The sequence below is a fragment of the Tympanuchus pallidicinctus genome, unplaced genomic scaffold (genome assembly GCF_026119805.1).
Source record: "Tympanuchus pallidicinctus isolate F22 unplaced genomic scaffold, pur_lepc_1.0 scaffold17, whole genome shotgun sequence".
Lineage (NCBI taxonomy): Eukaryota > Metazoa > Chordata > Aves > Galliformes > Phasianidae > Tympanuchus > Tympanuchus pallidicinctus.
Genome location: NW_026294690.1, coordinates 16,205,789 through 16,227,795, shown reverse-complemented (window position 1 = coordinate 16,227,795; position 22,007 = coordinate 16,205,789). Strand labels below are relative to the sequence as shown.

The 22,007-nt window shown below is 42.3% G+C and overlaps 2 protein-coding genes across 2 annotated transcripts in view; one reads left to right on the top strand and one right to left on the bottom strand.

Moving 5' to 3' along the window:
- SHQ1 (SHQ1, H/ACA ribonucleoprotein assembly factor) overlaps positions 1–22,007 on the top strand; it is a 1,172,872-nt gene that overhangs the window by 1,113,584 nt on the left and 37,281 nt on the right. The gene's annotated exons all lie outside the window — the stretch shown is intronic.
- On the bottom strand, positions 649–21,024 carry GXYLT2 (glucoside xylosyltransferase 2). Its single transcript, XM_052679017.1, has 7 exons — positions 20,782–21,024; positions 14,234–14,423; positions 13,896–14,027; positions 7,441–7,692; positions 6,297–6,420; positions 4,029–4,201; positions 649–3,450 (listed from the first exon to the last, which is right to left on the bottom strand). Exons 1-7 carry the CDS (start codon positions 21,003–21,005, stop codon positions 3,268–3,270), a joined length of 1,278 nt encoding a protein of 425 aa, XP_052534977.1. The 5' UTR covers positions 21,006–21,024; the 3' UTR covers positions 649–3,267.

The window sequence follows — 22,007 nt, the reverse complement described above, 5'->3', positions numbered from 1 at the left end:
ATTGGAGTTTTAGTCTCGACTTCAAAGAGAATGTGACTGAGCCCAACATACCACGCAGTTGAGTAATTTGAGCCAATGAGAAAACAATTTCATAACCAGGCAGACTACTGGCCTGACTGAAGCGACAGCTCACAAACTTCTATCACACAGAGGCACTGTAGCAAAACCAAGGATGCTGCAGCAATGACCATACATGAGTACCAAAAAAGAAAAGGGAGCAGGAGGGAAAGAAGGCAAATGATGCTAAATGACCAAATCCCATAAGTACTATAGAAGAGATTCAAGAAAGGCCATAAGTACCACTGCAGGATGCAGTACAGCAAGGTGACAAGACAAACATTTTAAATGCAACAACAGGTTAAAAGAATACATTTCCCTGCAGCTCTACCTCTGCACATCTTTTAACAGGAAAAGGTCAAAACATAACAAAGGATATCGCAGTATTGAGAGCAAATTTAAAAACAGACTTCAGAATTCTGGTGACACATATAGTACAGTATATAAAGTAACTAGACTCTTCAAAAAGGGCATAGAAAAGATACTACACTGGAAAGTTAACATAGCTTTACTAATCTAACTCAACAAGTCCCACACACACACAATCTTAAAAAAAAAAAAAAAAAAGAAAACCAGCACAAAATACAGAGCTTGCTTAAAATGTCATTTATTTGTACTTTAAGCCAGAGGATCTTAACACAGAAATGCACTGCTATGCCTCCTTGGGAGCTATAAACAATTGGTGCACTTGTCAAATAAAAATACACAGGAATTAAATGATACAAGAAAGCTACATAGTTCCTTACAGGTACACCCACGTTACATAGGTGTACGCATGCATACACTCACAGAGCAGTTTCCAGTTTCCACTTGTAAGAAAAAGAAATGATAGCAAAGCTATCTAAGCCCACTTTATAATATACAGGCAAAGAACCTAGAAAAACTCTCACCTTTTAGAAACACACCCAAGTGCTTCCTACTCTGGCAGTTCTTTGTTGTACACCATGCATTTGTAACCTGATGCTTTCTTAAATGGCTTTGGGCTAAAAGGAGGTGCTCAGCAGCTCTTCATGTAAAGCCCCTACTTATCTACCTTCAGCAAGTTCAAGTATAACATAGCAAATCGAAAACCTGAATATTTGACGCTGATACAGCAAGGTCTTGGTTACATGCTTAACTTTATGCACTGCATATAAGGCCTACCAACTAGAGACAGAATTCAGAGCATCAAACAGCTGCTGGGTTGGGGCTTGCTTTCACACAACCAGGACGCAGTTCTTTGGGCTGCACCCTGTTGTTTCTTTGTCACTGTGAAAGGAGATTTGTTGTTAGCAACACATTCAGGATTGTTGGAGTTTCTACGAATTTCCAGAAAAAAATGTTGGTTTTCCTTTCTACATTACAATGCCACTCCTCAGTGTGAGACACCACCGGAAATAAGTAAAATAGAAAGGAAGGGGAAAAGAGGGTAAGGCCCATCTAAGTATTTACACATTCCATTACTGAAATAATGGATGGCTAATTTACATGAATTAACCACAAGTACAAAATAGGAAATAAATGAAAACTGGTTTCTAAATAAGATTAATATTAGAGCCAACTACTGTTAAAATCAAATACAATATGGCTTAGGAAGCTGTAATGGAATATAAATTAATAATTCCAACAACAACAAAAATCAAAGTTAATTGTTTTAATACATTCTGGAGAGCTCAAATTACAGCTTCCCCTGCCCCCCCAGAAAAAGCACAGCAGGAAGAATTCTCCCATTCTTCTGGCAAGTGGTTATTATACTAACAGGAGTCTTCATGTTAAAGCATATACTTCATATATTTTAATAGCTCTTTCTGAAAATAATGTAGCACCTCCTGTAAACATAAAAAGCACTGCTTTGATCCCTAAACATTTTATATGTAATAATGCCTTTGTTTCGTAATGAATTCCATTCCTTCATTTTAACGTGCCCACAGCCAGAGGGTTCTGCTGAATCGTGGTTACACAGTCACAGCTTTCTAAACTCCCGAGACTTAGCACCAGAGCTAAACTGCCTGGGCAACAAGGCTTTTGCTCTGCAACTTTCTCTGGCTTACAGACACCATGGAAATGAGGGATTCAGAATGGCCAGCATGCGTCTCATCTATCCTCATTTGACCTAAAGTCAGCTTTACTCTGGTATTTGAAAATAAAATTAAAAAAAAAAAGCAAGCAGACTAAGACTTCTTTACGTTCTCCTTACTGCCAACTTCAAAGGCTTACCTCTTATCACAGACTTACATTATCTTAAACTTCTCAAAACAGCACACAGAGTTTCCCCTTCATCGCCTCCTGGTTTTTGAAGGTTAGTTTGGGTTACATTTTCAAACTCCACTGTATCCAGAAACACTTTCTTTTTTAAGCTGCAACTAAATCTTCAATTGAAATAGTAAATAAGACAAGCTGTGGGAGAGGGTAACGTCTACACTTCAGTTTAAATGTCTCTGGTTCCCATTATGAAACTCTGGGCTTTCCATCAAAATAAGTGCAGAGGTGCCTCTGTCCTTTACGAGTCCATCCGTTTACACTAATGTGGCAAAGCCTTTAAGATAACATCTCTGAGTCACAGAACATGCACAAACTGTTGATTGGAATTTGCAGCACAGAGGTGAGAGCAGACTGATTCTGTTTGTTCTGTGCTGTTTAGGACCAGCACAGGCCTGCACTGCAGCTGCTAAGACACAAGGCTCCCTATCTTAACACCTTCTTGACTCAGATGACTCTGCAGCAATGCAGTGTGCCATGTTGTGTCTTTCACACATCACTCTTATGGATGTGTCACAAACACTTTCACACCTCTCGCACTTGGAAAAAGATGCTTGCCATGTCACTTGAAGCTATATTCCATACACAGTAGCTCAAAATGCCACTTCTTTGTTGAGCTTAAGTTCAGAACGAACTCTTGTATAACTTGGAAAAAAAAAAAAGTTATAGTGAATATTGCTGCTCTTAAACAAAGTAAACTCATAAACAAAGTGAGAATCATCAACTCTTCCCGTTGCAACCAAAAAGAAGGAAAAAAAAAGACAATCAACCAGGAAAAGAACGAAAGGACTGTTTAGGTGGATCTCCAGGACTTCTTCAGACTTTATAATTTCAGAGAGCTACCAGGAAATTGAAAAAGGATTTTTTTTTGTCTGAGTTTAAGACAAAGAGTGACATCCTTCATTTAAATGCTTTAAGACATCCAGGCACAAGCCACCTAGGTGCAAGTTTCACGTAAAAATACAACTACATTTAGTATCTGTGGTTGGCCCCCAGGTAGACAATGACACGATTTTCATACACCTTCTTCATAGTTTTCTCAATTTGCTTCAAAAATACTTGTGGAATTCTCCCACATAAAGTGTGCACTGTATCCAGGAACTTAGACTGAAGAGGATAGTACAAAGACTGGAAGAGATTGTCTTCAAATGGAAACTAAAGAAAAATAGAGAAAAATAGTTATTAGTTTTTAGTCCAGCTCTCCTTTTGGTAAGGACAACAGTGGGGGGATACTGCAGTGTTTTAAAAGAAGGAAGAATTCTGGAACTTGAGCACAAATTCACTTATCTACCCACATGCAGGTTATGTTTAACTACATTAGCTGGTGACAGTCTCTTACTTTGCATATGGACCAGGAAGTCTACAGCTTCCTCTCAAAGAGGAAATATGGACCTGTGTCTGTATGCAAGCTACTGAAACAATTCTCTGCCTTCTATGTGCACAGTGGCTCCAGCAGCTTTGGGATACAAGATTTTATTGGGCATTTATGAACCAGGGACACTGTGCCAGCAGAAAGAACTCCATCCAGTTACTTCTCCATCAGTTCTACAGAAAAGCAATTCAACAGACTTTCTGATTACACGTGCACCATAACGTGAAGGGCTGTGAAACAGGACAGACCACAGCGCCTTTGTCAGCTTGTGACTGATGGGTATGCTCAGCTCCATCTGCTGCAGTGACAATCTGAGTGCCTTGGCTAAAGCTACAATCCTCTATCAAAATACAAGACTTACATCACGTATCACTTCGTAGAGTGCCTTGAATGTAGGCTGCTTATCATCATGGTAGACACCTCTATTTCCATGCAGAATAGAGACACCTTCTTCTTCTGCACCTTTACAGTTACTTCCATACATACAGTGGTCAGGTCGGTAGTTCCACTGACATGGAAACACATAGAGACACTCTACCAATGTCAGTCAGAGGCAATGGGGAGGAAAAAAAAGAAAAAAAAAACACATTAAATGAGTTCCAAGTTAAATTGTGTTTCTGTGGAAAAGTAGGGACTGATGGTCAGGAAGAAAAATATGCAGTTACTTCTTTTACAAAGGTCCAAAGCAGCAGCTAGACATAAAAGCTTCCTTTCCTCTGAGGATGGCTACCCCATCTCACCACTGTCGGACTGGAACTAGCCAAAAGAGAAGGCAATGCAAAGACTGGGTGCAAACAAATCAAGAGTTCATTTTACAAAGTTAAAAATGACTGAATCAAATCTAGAGAATGTGGCTCTGTTCAGAGTTTTCTGCCCTACGAAGAAGTTTTGAGAGTTACAGAAGTGTTAGGCAAGCACACAGCACTCACTGTTTTCCAGAATCCTGAATCCTTCTGGAGACAGCAGCAAAAGCTTGCAATGCAAAAGCTTGCAATGCACATCCAGTGTTTGCTGATGAATCTCTCACTGAAGCTACAACAATTTTTATATGGACACAAAGCAGAGCACAAGAGGTGCTATATCTTATCCACAGTGCTCTCAACAGTTGTTTTCTGTTAAGTTTTAAGATCTAGGCTACTTTAAAGATGAGTCTAATTTCTCAAGAGAGCCTTGAAGCCTACTAATCTTCTTTTTAAGTTTCCTCCATGCAAGTATTTGCAATATGCTTACAATAAATCATGCCAGTGCCTGTGATCCTTTTGCTATAGAAATGGAGTACAATGAATCACTGCACTGTGTTGGCAGTCTCTGCCAGAAGCACTGAAGATGGAATTCTCCACTTGGCCTTTCTTAGCTTCCCAGAAAGTCTGCAGCTGGTCCTGTGTGATTGTTGAGGAAGTAAGAGAACACTATTCTGAAACACTTCTTCCCCAAGGCTCTCCAGCAGAAGACTGCTCCAAAGAGAGGGAATTGTAAGTGGTTTCTGTTCAGTATGACCTATCACACATCCAGAATTGCTCCCCAGGGCTGCTAAAAGCTCAAGAAGAGCTGCAGTGCACCAATCCAAACCCTGCTACAGCTAACAGGGACCTTCCAGTAAGCCTGAGCAGATGTTTGTGAGCACAACTCCTCAGCAGGTTACTATGGGGAGAGGATGTCATCAGGTGCTTATCAGCTTATTACATGCCATTTCATTATTCTTGATCTTCTCACCATGGCTCTTCCACACACTTTTTGCTGTCACAGCTGGACTTGAACCCCAGCTGCTCTACAATCCCTCAAATACATTAATCATCAAAGCAGCTTTGGGAGACAGGAAGAAGGGTGCATCTTTTCAGATGCCAGGTAACACAGATCCACACGGTTTTAAGCCAGCACACCGTATCCATAAAAAGCCACCTGCAGCAGTCTCAGGTGATTTCTTCCCAGGCCAGTTTTAACAATCCAACAATTTACCTCCAAAGTCTGCTCTGCTGTTTTAGTAGCATCCAGTTACTTGGCTTTCTTTTTCTTGTGCTGTCTAATGCTTGTTTGTAAAACAATTATTTACAAATTACAAGGAGAAGGCACACCACAATACGGAAGAGCATGCTGATCATATTATTGTTTTCTTCCTCCTCCACACTAAAATTAGCAGCATGAGTTTGACTTCACAACTAATCTGATTTCATGTTCTTCCTCCAGAAGACTCTAACATTTGTGTTGATTTTTTTTTTTTTGAAGTTAATTTATAATATCCTAACAAAGATTTGTTTCCACTTTATTTTTCCCCAAGACTGAGACTAGCACATAGCACACTGAGGACACTGATGTCTGGCATCAGATTGCAATAAACAAATGTTAGCTTGCTTTGCTTTCCCTTAGGTTAGCTGCTTTTGACTACATCCAATTACATATACTGTGTTTCCTTAGAACAGAAGAAAAGAAGATGGAGTAAATAAAGATAAATCCAATCTGATTCTGTTCTTAAGTTCACCTGAGGGAATACAATCCTGGCCGTGCTTACACATTACCTTCATGCCAGAGTACACTGTGCATATCGAAGTAACAAAAAGCACTTCTTTGCATTTAGCAGAGTCAATGAATGTTCTTAGTGCAGGTAAACATCACTTCAAGCAAGCTTACTTACCTGGGTTAAAGTAAAAAATAATATTTAGTAAATCCTGGTCTCCCCATGTAATGTAGTTTTTGTACTTTTGATACAGTGGGTATAACATTTCCTCCCAAGTCAAACCACTCGGTATCACGCTGTTCTGCAGGACAGAAAAACAAAAACAGTGAATTACTGCTGTCACTGTTGATCTGATGTACGAATCAGAGCACAACAACCACGTATCTCTAAGTCTGCAAAGCCACGTCAAGATAGCCAGAAAAAAAGAACTGCTAGGAAATGCTGCTCTGGTTAGGGCTGGAACAGCAAAGCTGATTGTGCTCTATTCATCTGATTAAACAGGAAATGAAAGTTGTGCTTTGATGTCAGCTCCTGTTATTCAGAACCTTCCTATACTGAGCAACACCAGGGAGAAGTGGAAAATAAGTGCAGGGATGAGCTGAAAATTGAGGTGGAGAGGTGAGGAAAAAAAAAAGCAAACTGAAAATTATTGTCCTTTCTTAGGGAATTCTGACATTAAGAGCAAGTTGGTTTAATTTTTTCAATCAAACTGCTCCTGAAACGTTATAGGCAACTTCAGGCCTTGACTGAAGAATAAGATCCCTCAGGGGCAAATTAAGTTTCTTAAGAGGTTACAGAGCACACATTCAACAAAACAAGCAAGGTTTATCACGATAAGCCTTCCACAAAGAAGAGATGTCAGTTTAGGCAGTGAAAACATTCCCTTCTCATTTTTATCAATTCACAAAATCATTCGGCCTGCAGCAGAAAACAACATTTTATTCACTTTTGATGCAAACAATTACCAATCTATCTGGATATTTACATCAAGCTTCTCAATTTTAAAAAACAGTGATTACACTGAAGGTCCCTGAAATTATTCTTCAATGTACCTGTGGAGAGAGAGTGAAATGCTGAGGAAGTCAGTTTCACTACTGCAAGGAGACTGCTTCATCAGCAAGACCTCAGCACTTCAGCCTCATGAGGATATTTCTCATGCTTTAACAACCATTTTTATTTAATACCAAAAGAATTGCAATATGCATTCCTTATTTTTCAGATTCTTCATAACCTAAACTGCATTTATTTTCGTACTACATTCTAAAAGATGTGAAGAATCCACAAGTCAACCAGTTACTGCAACAGCTGTATTTCTTCTCACCCTGAACTGAGTGTTGCGTATCCGTGTTAAATTCATTAGCATCACTCCAGAATTGACTCCAGTTGTGCCATAATACGGGTGACGTGCAAATCGACTGTACCAGCCAATCTTTGGTATCTCGTGCTCTGGGGCCATAGCAGCTAGCTGCGTTGAGTTGAATTCTTTCAGGATGTGCCAGATGTCATCGATGGGCCTCAGGAAGAGAACATCGGTGTCCACGTAAAGGAGAGAATCCACATCCTTTAAAATAACCTTTTGGGTTTGCACAGTGAGAAGAGATGAAAAAGAAACCAAACAGATAACAAAAAGGAAGATGACTGGCGAAAGGTACTTCTACATTAAACTGCTCGTATAAAGTAAGTTGCTGATTTATCATCTAAAATGTAATTACATACAGGAACAATTCTTATTACAACCATGTGTTCCTACACAAAGAAACTTACATTCACTGTTAACACATAAACATGTTTTACATTAATTAAGAAAACCTTATTAATCACAAAAAGGCATCACTGTACTCCTGAAGAACAAAACATCCCTTGGTGAGTAGAAGTGTTCTATTAAAACTCACCAGGTCAGATCTCTGCTATCAGACTATATCAGGAATAACAGTAAAGTTAGTCAAGTTGCAGGGGTGTAAATGTAAATTAGATCCAGAATATTTCATCTATTCTTGTTAACAATGTTCCCCCTTGTGGCTATCCAGGTGCTTACATGCTCATTCCTTAATTTCAGCAGGGCAAATTATCTGTTGCTTCAATAATTGAGAAAACTCCCAGCTGTCTGCAGGTTTGGAAGGTAGTAAATATCACTTCCTCAGGTTGACCATCAGGTTCAACTGAACTTATGTTGCTCTTCATTATTTCAGAAAACCATTCAAACATTCCTGGATTTTTACCGTGCTCTCATCTCCAAACCTCATTTCTCTCCTTCTCTACCTGAAAAGCAAATCCAAAGGGCTATTGATTTGCACCAGGTGTTGGACTGCAACCATCGGTCACTTGTCTGATTGCAGTGATACTAATGACCACCTCTCCTATTTACAGATAGCTTAATACTACGAAACAAATTGATTTTTTACATGAATTGAAATGTATTGTGACAAAGGTTATTTGTGAAAGACAGAGAGAACAACTAGATTTTGAAAAAGTATTCTGTTCACTTGATAAGATGTGGTCAACAGACATCCCTCACATTGCCAAATCTTGTTGTAAGTACTGATCAAGTGAGATTTTTCACCTGATGGAACACTTTACAATTTGAACTGACATTCAGCCAAGTTTAACAGATTCCTGACATAACTATACGTTCTTCCTACATAGCAGGGCAGGCAGAAGGCAAATGTCTCTATGTCTGGCTTACAACAATCTCCACATAAATAAGTCCAACACAGTCCAGAACACTTCACTGTACAGCAGGTTGTAGCAATACACTGTCAATAATTCTTCGACACAAAACAGCACGCGAGGGTATCAATAAATGAGTGACATTAACTCAGTAACACAAAGAGCTGAAGTCCAATACTTCACCAAAAAAATCACTATCAGTCAGCAGAGGACGGGTAGTTGAAAAAAATAAAAGAATTTTTAGCTTAGGGATATTCTTAATACTGCATCTTATTATGTAGCACCGACAAGAGCTAATCCATGAAATGAAAGCATAAGGAAAAATCCCCCCAAATTTAGTCCAAGGTGGGAGATAACGCTCAAACACACAAAGAGCACGATAAAAAGCCATTAGATTCTGCCTGAGGGACAGCAGCACTGCAGAGCAAATCAGGATTTTTATTTTATTTTTTTAAATAACGCCCCAGCAGAGAGACAGATTTAGGCATTTCCTAGCAGAGAATTAAGGGGAGAGTTCAACACGTGCACTTGGGAGCCCCTCTCAAACCTAACTGTCAGTGTGAGCCTCTTCCAGCAGAAAATCTTAGGTGTTTTTTTTCCAGTAACTGCAAACATACACATAAAGCTCATTCTGTGAAAGTCAAAGGACTGTAACAGCTTTCCTGTGTATAAACAGATCCAAGCAAATTTTCCAGTTTTGTGCAGTGGGTACCTCAACTCCATGCTTTCCACCTTGTCATCCTACATTTAGATTCATACACCCTCCTTTCCTGGTCTGCCAAAAGATTCCTGTTTCTCTCCTGTCCAAGCTGCTGCCCTGCAGTGACAACAGGCTGGAAGAAAAGCAGTGCTGCTCTTTATAAGCCCTTCACACTTTCCTCTTCACATGCAAAGTGTTAAGACTTATCTAAAACCTACATGTCAGTTTGCATTGATCACATCTCCTTCTGGCTGTGCATTTAACTTAGCCTTGGGTAGAAGAATTTAATTTCAGAAATCACAGCTCTAAGAGATCCTTGCTTAACTCCCTGGATTTCAGTGGAATTACACAGTGGATAAAAGTTCATTTAAATAATTCTGGCATTCCCCTTGTCCCACAGCTTTCAGGTGGTTCTATTTTCAAACATTACGTTCCAAAGCTACATACAGCTTTCTGAAAAATGTTATGCTTTCCACAGAACTCAAAACAATATTTAACTTTTAATGAATCAAAAGCAAATGACAGAAGGTTGGGCGTTTTTGGCTGCTGATTTTTGATGTCAGGAACAGCCATGCAACACAAAGCAGGTGGAGGTAGCAGACCTCAATTCTTGGGCTCTGCCCCAGTCAGGGCAACTGACTGCAGCTTAAAACAGACACACGTCTGACCTGCAGCAGAAGCAATGCAGGACTGCCTGGTACCCTGAGCTTGCCTGCTGGCACAAACCATGTAGACATGCCTGACAGTCAGGAACATGGGTTGACTGCACTTATCTCCTGCACTATGGGCACTTACTGCTTGAGAGGGGTGGTGTTTTTTTCCAGCAATAGGGAGTATTCTTAGTAAATCAGAAGTTCTGTACAGAACTTGCTATATTTAGCCTGACACTTCACTTAAATACTCAATTATCTGTAATTTCACAACTTCTGTCTCTGTCGAGTCTCCTGTGTTAGCAAGACTGGCAAGTAATAACATGCTACTGTGTAAACACATATTGGAATATCGAGAAGTTGTGTTACATGATGGCTTGCAACAGCTAGTGTGTTAATTTAGCTGAGCTTTATCCAAAATTACAGATGAATCAGTGAGCCACAATTAAGTTTGCATCTTGATGCTAATGTAGTACTGCAAATTAGAGTTACTAAACTAAACTGTAATTAGCAATTAACTCAAGTTACAACAGAATTTTGTCTCAATAAGGCCCTTACATCTATCCCCGGTGTTACTCCACTGATCCATTGGGTAGATTACTTCTCCATTCTCAAGAGAACGTGGGGATAATGTTAGCCTACCTTCAGTAGATTCAGTGTCTTGAGAAAAGCCTCAAGTGTTGGTCACTACTACAAATACCATCCAAAAATCCCAAAATGTTTATTTTACCTGGTTGTTCAGCAGTTCTGTATTGCTGTCTTAGACCAGCTGAAAGTCAGCTCTGTGGTGCAACATTCATCAAGTCAGAACACACTGTGTTTTAACATCAATGTTAGTACTATAAAACATTTTAAATGTCACAACCGTGCTCTTATTAAAAAACATATTTAGGATTATCCTTAGGAATCTTTATGGTCTGTCCACCCCAAGCTACCCAAAAACCAGAAGAAAATATAGTGTTGGCTGATAATTTACTTATTGGGGTGTAAGAAGAAGAAGCCAGGAAGGAGAAAAAGCCATAATCCATTTGGCATACAAAAGGAACTGAATAAAAATTAAGAAGTCTTAGTTTCACATACACTTCCTGCATAATTTTTGGGATAGAGAATAAAAGGAATTTCCCAGTTTCTACAGACATGAACTACACACAACACTGACATGGATGACAGGGCTACTTGAACACTCAACAGGCTGCATTTGGCCAACCTTCATCGCATTGCACAACAGTTTTCTCAGGCCGTACAGAGCTGCCCATCATCACCACATCTCTGAATTTGACATCACATGAAAATAAGTTCTACTCAGTAAAGAAATGTTTACCTTTCTGTTTTCAGAAGATGTCAGGTGACTGCTGACAGCATTCTCCTTTAGTTATTTATTTACTTATTTATTAAGTTTCATCTTTTTTAAGCATTTAGAAGCTGTGTTAGGATCCACATCTTCCTTACTCTGCCTTTGAAGACCACATTGATGGTTTTATTGAAACCGATTGCAGCAAGATATTTAGACTTCTGAGTTTCCATGGAACCTACCTACTCAGAAACGACTTCCTCTGCATTTGTGTAGCAAATTGTGTCATATTAATGTCACAGAATGCCTCTACAAAAAAGCAGGCTGCCATCATCTTACTGAATATTTGAGTAACTCGAGCTGACTCAACAAACTGCAAATACATTCATTTACCTGTTACCCAGCACAAACCAATTCATTAGTACAAGCTGCAGGATCACATCCCATAGCTCCAGTTTTATCAGCCAGTGAAACCCCTGAAAGATTCTCACACAATTTTCCTTTAACACATTCCTCATCCCCTCCTGCCCACTTTCACATGCCTGCTGGTGCTGCTGAAGATTCTTTGGCAGGAGAGGCACTTGTGAATCAAAGGCTCACATTCCACTCAGGCTTAGCATTATCAGGAACAAGACAATTTGCACGACTGAGGGCTAAACAGCTGATAAACTCAGCTACTGCTCTTCTGGGATCCTTCCTAAATCCAATCATTTTCCACTGCTGTGGTAGAAAATGCTGAGCACAGGAAAGGATAAGCAATATATGCAAGTCAAAACAGTCCTCTGAACAACAGCACTAAAGATTATCTGCTCCCACCATGTGCAGACAGGGCTTTTGCAGCACTGTCTTATTCAAAGGGATATCAGAACCTGGTTATCAAATAACAGTAAAAATAATGGTGGCTGAAATTACTCAGACTGAGGCTGTGGACTTGAGCAGCAGAAATCTAAGTGAACACTTACCACCTCAGCTATCACTACAACTCATTTTCCTCATTATATCCACATCAACTTAGCATCAGCCACTACTATTCTCAGACAGCTATGCCTACTGAAAGCCTTAAACCTCAGCCTGGCTACACACAACATCTTGCAACTGCCCCAAGAGAAACAAACATTCACCATTTGGTCTGCTTCACAGTTCTCCTAAGAAAACATGCAATGATCTAATAATATTCCTTGCAAGAAGTTACTAGGGAGCACTAAACTTTAGAAATGGGGCAAGCAACAAGGAAGGAGTCAGAAAAGCACTGCCCAGCTTAAATGAATCAGCATGAATGCATAATTCTCTATCATCAGAAAGCTGATAACAAAGCCATTTCTGTGACAAGTGTCTCTACCAAAATGACAAAAATACTGCAGATCTAGGAAGAGCAGAAAATTGTGTTTACCTAGTGAAACAGCTCCAGATGAGTAAATCCTTACAACCAATCTGTACAGAACAAGCTAACACTGAAGGACTATTTTCCAGGTGATATAAATATTTACTCAGGGAACAGAGGATCCCAGTTGAAGATGGAATTACTTCCAGCCCATCTGGCCTTTGTGCAATTGAAAGCCCAGCCCTAAACAGCAGATAAACAGAACTGCTGACAGCACATATTTTCTCACATATGTATTCACAGTCTAAAGTATCTGACATGCAGCTGTCCCCTGATTGTTTCCATCTGAGAAAGTAAAGATTTCTTTGTCCCCTGTTTCTCAGAAGATGGCAGTGAAGAGATCTGGACTGTGTGAGCAGCATGTGGCTTCACTGGAGTCACCCCAACCAACCAGCAGTGCACGATATTTGGATGTCTGGTCTCAATTCCACAGAAACTGCTTCATTGCATAAACTCTGCATATGCAGAACTGTTACCAACATGTTACTTCACTCCAGCAGCCTTAAGCATTTTCCAAATTTACAACTCTAAGAATTATACAGAACACAAGTTCTCTGTGGACAGGAGTATTCCATAGCACATGAGGCATGTGCGTGAGATCTGACCTTGCACACACTGGAACTATTCCATAAGGACACACGTTACACTCTCACACAAGGGAAGAGATTACTGAAAGCATCATTCTGAGGACCAACATAAGGAGAGGGAGATAGTGGATGAAAAGATACGATGACTGCACACTGAAAAGAATGTTATTTATGGAAGGCATGCAGCATCTACCCTGCAGGAGCTCTCACACTGAGTCTTAAGTGGAAGTTCAACTGAGAGCCTAGTGGAACTAGAGACAAATAAGAAACATATTCCTCACTAGCAGAAAAAAAAAAAAAGCAAGGCTGGATTTCTGGTTTGTTTTTTTTTTAAGCAGCAAAGTAGAGATTAAAACATCTTTAAGCAGATGTTTCAGCCCAGAAACTGTTTTCATATTACACCAGCAAAGTTTCCTTCCTGTGGAAATAATCTTTTCTTTTCCCCCCTTCTTTTTTCTCTCCCTCCTGAAGCAACCTACCCAGAAAGCCAGGTGCCTTACCGGAAGAAAAAGGCGCTGGGCAGCACATGGTTTGAATAACTTCTTCCATTCCTGAGCATTTCCTACTGAGAAGGTTATTGGGTAAATGTTGTATTCAAATTTCTTTGTATACGAGGAGGGCCATTCCTGTAACTGAAAGACATTCACAGAAGAATTAGACAGTACATATAATATAAGGCGTTGTTTTTGTTGTTAATGTGCACGTACAGGGAATTTAGAAACCACTTCCAGTAATAAAATGCTTAGCTGTTACTTGTTGATGCCAGCGCAGTTGTGCTCAGGGATCTGCAGCTTATAACTAACCCACGTATTTATCTACTGAACAACACAGAACTCACTTTCTTGTTGAATTCAGGCTTAAGGGAATCCTCAGAAAAAATGTGAAAGCAGAGCCTCCTGTTGCTAAACAGAACTGCTGATTTCAGCATGATGAGAGTCTCTTCCAGCCGGTCCCCACAAGCCACAACTGCCAGATGCATGCATTGTAAAGATGAAGGCTCTTTTGAACGTTTTTGTTCTCCAGGCTTCCTGAAAATTCATAAATAGACAAAAATAAATTGAGGCAAACGTGAAGAGATTTCTGCACCAAGATCTGTTTCCTTTTTTCCTTTCCATCGTGTAGAGGATCAGGAGGTTTTTTCCCTGATTAGACATCCACAGAAAATGCAATTGGGTGTCTGTGCTGTCAGTGGTACAAACCAAGTACTAAAATTACTTCACAAATAAATACACTATTTTAAGAATTTTCCTACCTTTCTGATCTTGCATAAATCACACTACACCCACACATGAAACCAATTCAACAGCACTGCAAACCAGACCACAGCTTACCAAGTGTTTTCCTTCCTAGCTTTGAGGTCACACAGCCAGAATGGCCAGTCTTCAAACACAATGCAGGTTACAGAACTACAGCCAGTAATTTTATTACCAGGATCACAACTTCTGGCTAGATTGGAATAAGACAACTAGTCCTTACTTTAAAAAAAAAAATATCATCCATCCATATGTAAATTATTCTAACAGTTAATTTTGCTTTTAAAAATGCATGCCTTAATCCTGGCCTGAAGGTACTGGCATTGTTTCAAAGGACTGCTCTGCATTTTGCTGGGTGGAATCCCTGAGATTTGGCTAAAATAGGGATTTTTTCAAAACAAACACATTCATCTGTCCCAGATGAATCAGACTACATTCCACAAGCAGCCTAAGGCAAAGCTGTAGGTTTTTCCACTTAGCCCCAATGTGCAGGCCTTAATACAATTTTACCTGGCCTGAATCTGCACGAACACAGCATATTCAGGCTATTTGCTACTCAGAAATATCAGAGTCCTTTCTGGGGACTTGGAGACATTTTGAAAATATGGCCTTTTGTTTGTATCCTCCCCTGCAGTCAGGACAGAGGTGAAAATCACATCCTCTGAGAATGATGCTACTGCACTGTACTCACATTCCAACAGATGGCATTTATGCTCCTCTGGATGGATTAGTAGTGACAAAGTAAGGAAGTCACAAGCATTGTAATCATTACAGTAAAGTTTGAAGGCTAATCATAGCTCGCTAGCAGCTCTTGACATACCACTGAACAGAGGATATCAATCCCTGCCTGTTCTCAGCACACACAATTATATATATATAACTAATCAGTGAAGTTAACACTATTAAACAAAAGCTCTAAATAAAAATTATAGTTAATAAAGCTGTAATTATCTTCTCCAGACATTAAAGTGCTACTCAGTATAACAGCAGCCTTCTCTACAATGGAGTAACCAACTTTTGTGTTAACGAATGCCAAGTAGTGGTACTTTACCTGCTATAAAAGCAATGTGTTTCATTAATGCTTTAAAGTCTTGGGCTTTAGACTTAATTAAACTTCAATTTTATCAGTGTGTAAGTAATAGAATACCACATCTACATAAAGTGGTATTTACTTTCCAACCTATTAGTGTAAAAAACACTGAATTATTAAAGTGAATAATTAGCTGCTCACACAGACCCTGCTTCCCGCCACCCCCTATCTCTTTAATGTTTCCTCTTAATTGAGTCTCTAAATCAAGCCATATGCAAGATGAGAACTGCTTTAGCAGGGCCTGTGGCAGTAGAATTCACTGGGAGAGGGACTGAACTCAGAGCTTCGATTTCTCACAGCCCTACACCAAATCACTAAGTCTTTGTTTTGCAAATTTTAGCCACAGTGAACTCCAACCTGCAGCTATTGCACATTGACAAACTCAGTATATGCATACAGGACTTCCAAAGGACAGACTCAGCAGAAGAAATCCACTGACAGCAGCAGACAGTCCTACAAGCCCATGGGGGGCACGGATGAACAAGAGGAGCACCTTCTGCCAACACAGACACCTTCCTGGCCCCAGAGAGGAGGAGAGAGCTGGGCTCTGGAGTCATTACAAATCATGAGAACCTGACATTACTGGGAATTAGAAGATGAAAATAGCAATGAGGTACGAAAGAACACTGAGAGATCACAGCACAACATTTTGCATCTTTAAGTACATTAGGAAACCAAGAGGACTGTAAGAACAGAGATGAGCTAGAAAGGGAGATAAGAAAGCGCCACAGCAGGAAGCATTTACAAATATCTCAGCTTAGTCTTTACAGAATCTTTATTATCTGAAAGCCTTAAAAGAAAAAAAAAAAAAAAAACAAACAAAAAACACCAGGACTACAGAAAAAGTTAGACTTCAGGGAAGGCAAATATGAGGATCTTTGCCACCTCACTCTTCGTCTTCTTGATTCAGTACACAAGGGTATCTCACTGATATATTAGAAGTCTAACTAAAATAACATTACGTCAAACTGTCCTGCTCCATTCTCTATTTTACCCATCTGTTTAGAGAAAATTATTTCCTGTTCCCCTGTTACATTATTACATGCATAGCAACTGAACAGATCAATACAATAGGAAAGACATTACAACGAAGGCACAATGACAAAAGGACTGGCACAATAGAGAGGTGCTATAAAGGAAGGGAGGAATATTGCTCACCTGTATTAAAAGACTCCAGGTTTGTAGGGGAAAGCTTCAACCAAGGAGAAATCTCCAGAAAGAGACCCTTCCCCAGAGAGGGTCCTTAAATGAGGTCTAAGAGAGGTGCAGCCAGGCTCCACCCCTCCAGTCTCACAGCTGAATTGCCTTCACCTGTGCTCCCAGGGCTGACCTGGTCCTTTCCCCAGATGCTCAATCAGTGGTTCAGGCTGTGACTCAACAGTTCCCAGCCACATGGCTTCAAAACTAAACACTTGCTTAAGACTAAGCATTGCAGAAAGCATAACAAAATAATTGCAGAATAGATCCCCGTGAAACAGCTGAAGCCTGACCCTGTGAGATGTAGCACGATACAATGCTATAGCAAAGACTTTCCAACAAAACAGACCAACTCCCATCCAGTTACCCAATGGCATTTTATTCACTGCATACATTTTTTTCTGACAGGCACGGTTACGGACATCACAGAAGCCTGAGTGCTCAAGCACAACAGCGTACATTCCTAGGCCTTAAAGTTTAGATTACATGCAATTTTCTTATTAGTCACAGGCAAAGTGTCTCAAACATAATTAACCCAAAACCTGTCTAAATCAATCCAGATCCATTCAAAATAACGCATTCCCATCTCATTATGGAGCCTGCTAATCTATTCAAGCCTTCAAATTTATTCCAGAGAGAAAGATAATGCATGCAGATTCTTACAAAATGCAATATAGTTGTTAGCTTTTGAAACCTTCTTCTTATTATGATCTCATTTGCTCTCGCAGCGTAAACAAGGTTAGATTTAGGCAATGTATCAAAACGAGTGATTCACTAAATGGGCTCCTTTCCTGAGAGTCAGCGCTGAGTCAATGCCCCAGCTTTGGCTCTGTTATATGAAACATGTTCTCTCACTCTCTTTAAAATATAAATTAGAAAGTGTCAAAATGTTTTTAAAATAAAAGTTCTCACTTTAATGCAGTTGCATAAAATCCACTGTAGGCACTGACAATAAAAAGAACTGTTGAAATTTCAACCTCCTCCCACCGCTCAGACTAAGAGGGAAAACAAACCAGAATGAATGTTTCCATCTTCTTTTATCAAGAATGTTCTTTGTTAGTGAAGTGTGAGGCATTCGGGCCATCAGCATATTATGGCCTATCAAACTCAAGCCAGACTTGCATGTGTCTTGCACACAGGCAGCAGAGAGAAAAAAATATCTTGACTGGTTGCCATAGAAGATATGTTTAGCTTTGGCAAAGTTTCTATTAAGCATGCTTAGTTTAGGAAGAAAGTGTGGTCACATCTGCCCTTCAAATGTGAAAGAACTTTTGTGCTTCACGATACCTCACACACACTGATCTGGCACATATGTGTACTTCTTCATATGAAGAAGATCCTGTTGAAGCCCCAGGACCTGCCACTTCCAAAAGGAACCATCAGTAAAACCACCATCAAAACCTGGCTTTCCAAGCTAACCTGAACATGATGCTTACGTTCAGATTTGCCCAGGTCATCCAACAACCAAGGCAGGGCACATAACAGCTTGCCAGCAGTTGCCAGGCACCAGCGAACTGGTAAAGCACAACTAGTAGAGCTCTTAACACGTATGACTAGAGTAGAAGAAACATGCATGCCTTAAGAATTGAAAACGAATGTCTTCTCTTGTTCTCATGCAACTGCAGAAAGCAGTATTAGAGAATCCCAGTGGAGCTACAGCTCACCAAGCCTGCAGCACGACCTGGTAAACCCAGTGCACATCCATCTGTTCAGACAAAAACCTGCATTCGTCTGTCAACACTGTATCAGTCAACGTGGGAACACAGAATGAAACAACTTTTCGCATTCACACAGACATAACTGCTGAAGTTTACCTGAATTGCTCACTCATCCCACAAACACCCCACCAGCAGGCCACAAGATCTCACATCATCAGATCTCTGAGCCTGAAGGAATCAGACCACACACCACCTCTCTCATCGACTTAAAAAATCTCCCTTGTCTCACAAGGAGTAACTAAAATAATCATTATTTTATAGGAACAAACAGGTAACAATGGCCTCAATTCAGCATATTACACTTGATGTGCTTTACCGTAAGCACCTGCGTGAGGAAATGCTCCTGAAGGAATGGGAAGGCTCACTCCTGAAGCTACCGCCTATGCAAATTATGTAACACCTATGCACTGCCTGTTTCCTCTGTTTCAAATTCAAGCCTCTGAGAACAGTCTCCACACTGCTTTCAGTGTATTTTGGATCAGACCTGTTAAGACAAGCAGATCCCATTGCCTGACACCTTTCCTGTGCTGGTGTGGATGAGATCTGTACCAGCGCAGCATATGTCAGCAGACAGCTTTTCTTTCCCCAGAAGGCAGGCGCCTCCTCCAACCACTTTACATCATTCACCAAAAATTATTTTTTTTAAGGTACCCTCAACTAACTGCATTTTATTTTGATATTATCTGACAAAGTGCAGAATTTTTCAGTAAGCATCAGAATTGGACACTTAAAACTGGACTTCTCAGCAATGCAACCCTCGCTGGTGTCAGCAGCACAGGATCATACACTGCTGGAAAAAAACAACCCAAAGTGGAAGCAAAGGCGAGGTTGAAATCTATCATTTCACTCTGTTGCTATGATTGTTCTGTGTCGCAGAACAACAGCAACAAAAACTCTACAGCTTTTGTAAAAAGTACTTGCAAAGTCATTAAATATTAGAAAAGCCTGATAACGTCAACTTTTGGAACATGAAGATGCTCAGTGAAAAGCTCATTGAAATGGAGCAGTTGTTTACACTCTCCAGCAGTTTCATACTTTCTGTGCTCCCTCCTTCAGAGTTCTTGATTTCCATGATAATTACAAAGATATGCCTTGAAGAAAAATGACTTCAGGAGGTACAGTTGCTGGTGGAAATAATCCTGCTTTAATACATGCATTTGAATTCTGTCCATGATGCATTCCCAGCCACAGTAAACATCTCCTGCATTCAGAAGGGTAACAATGCTTGCACGAAACCCACTGCTTCAGTAAGTTAAGGGACAAGAGCTCGAGAAACAGGAGTGGCCTTTCATTCAGAACATCTCTGTGAAATCATGAATCAAAGACACAAAGACATACCAAGTTAATTAGATATGAGGTCACACTAACCATAATATAGTTGGAATGCAACAGGGAAAGCAGTCCTCCCACCACTGAAAGCACACTGCCCGTATCATTTTTGAAGCAACGAGAATACCGTTTTTTTTTCTAAATAATCCATCCCCAAGGCCCTGAAGAGGGAAATACAACACACCACAATTTCAAACTCTTTTCTGCTACAGTTACGTATAAAAAAATGTTCAAAACCAAATACGAACAGCTCGAAATCCGACGGTGCCAAGCAGTTTGGAAAGCAGCGGTAAAGCACAAAAGGAGCCGGCCACCTTTCATCTCCCCGCAGCATTAAATCAGAGCAGGTCTTGCTCTCAGCGCTGACAGCCGCTCCTGAGCCTGAGAGCGCGCGGCAGCCCTCGACACAAGGCCAGAACTCCGGGAAAAGCCGCCGCTTCGGAAAATCGCTGGCACGCAGAGGCGCTCCTGCCCGCACAGCGCAGAGCCTCCACTTATGTGGCACCTCCGGCACGCGCTGTTAAACCACACACACAAACCTGCACGCTTAAAGCAGAGCGACCAGGGGAGGTTTCCACCGCCACGCAGTTCTGGGACTCACACGGGATGAGGGAAAGAGTGCCTGGAGGGCCGCCGAGCGGAGCGAGTTCCCGGGGCAGGGCAGGGCAGAGCAGGGCAGGGCGAGCAGGGCAGGGCAGGGCGAGCAGGGCACGCTCGGGGCGGGGGGCCGGGCACGGCACGCGGCGGGCGGCGCTCCCACCGGGGGCGATCGCGTGGGGCTCCGGAGCCCCGCCGTTACCTGGCAGCGGCGAGTCCGCCCCCGGGCGCGTTCCTCCGCGGCGGACTCCGGCTGAGCCTCGGCTGCCGGCGGCCGACGGGTGAGGCGGGGCGGGCGGGGCGGGCGGGTGCGGAGGGCGCGGGCGGCGGGCGCGGAGGCGCGGCGGCGCTGCCGACCAGCAGGTAGAGCAGCAGCAGGCTGCCCAGCGCCAGCAGCGCCGCCGCCACCTTGCAGGACAACCGCATGGCGCGAGCTCAGCGCGCCCGCCCGCCCCTCTGCGCGCCCGCCGCCGCCATCGCCAGCGGCCCGGCGCGGGGACGTGGCCGCCGAGCCCCGGCCGGCGCCCGGCAGCAGGGGCGGGGCGCACCCTACCGTACTCTCTGGAGTAGCCGCTCACGCGGCGCAGCGCTCGCGGCCGGAGGAACTGGAGCGCGAAGCCCGATGCAGGCGAGTTAACGCCAATCGTCGCCTCTCCCGGCGGGAGGAGGAGGCTGGGCTTCGCGGTGCGCGCTGCGTTACCCAAAGGTACCTCACGCTTACAAGCTCATAAAGTTCTGCTCGTGTCAGGGTTCGGTGCAGCGAGGGGCGCGTGTGGATGGACGAGCGGGAGGAGGTGAGCGGGGACGCGGGCTGTGATTCACCTCTGAGGAACGGGCGGCTGCTGCGGGCGTCCCACAGCCCGGCTGCCCGTCCCTTGGCTGCTGGATTGTATCGGGACCGGCTGCAGAACAGCGAAGGACTACGAGCATTGAGATGCTGGGACTTCGGTACGCCTTTTCATCTCTTTTCTCCTCCCTTCGTGGTTGATGTTCAGCGTCTGATCGCGGAATCGTTTGAGTTGGACTTTTAAATGTCATCTCACCCCACTGCCCCACAGCGGACAGCAGCGGTCAGCCTGACAGCGAATGCCCGCAGGGCGCTCCCAAATACATTCTAATAGCCGGCCTCGCAAAATCCCGTGGCGCTGAGGTCACCGAGTTCCCCTCGCCGAGCTGCAGGCTGGGCGGCAGGCTGGTTCAGGCGCGGCAGCCAAGAGCACCGGCACACGCTGCCGTGCACGGGGAGAACAGCTCGGGTACCGCCCTGTCCGCGGGGACGCGTAGGGTTGGGCCGGGTGATTTTTTTCCACACATCATATCTGTGTGACTCGGCACTCATCCCCGCATGGCTGACGGAGGTCAGACACGTCGCTCCCTGCCGCCGTTGGTTTCATAAAGTCTTTACTCGAAACCCCTCAAGCCCACGCG

Bases quoted from the DNA above. Each gene is read 5' to 3' on its own strand.
- GXYLT2 (XM_052679017.1), bottom strand. From the start codon at position 21,005: ATGCGGTTGTCCTGCAAGGTGGCGGCGGCGCTGCTGGCGCTGGGCAGC. The intron at 7,693-13,895 runs GTAAGGCACCTG...CAAACCCAAAAG, and splicing joins CCCAGCGCCTTTTTCTTCCG to GTTATTTTAAAGGATGTGGA. The intron at 6,421-7,440 runs GTGAGAAGAAAT...TCTGTCCTGCAG, and splicing joins TACGCAACACTCAGTTCAGG to AACAGCGTGATACCGAGTGG.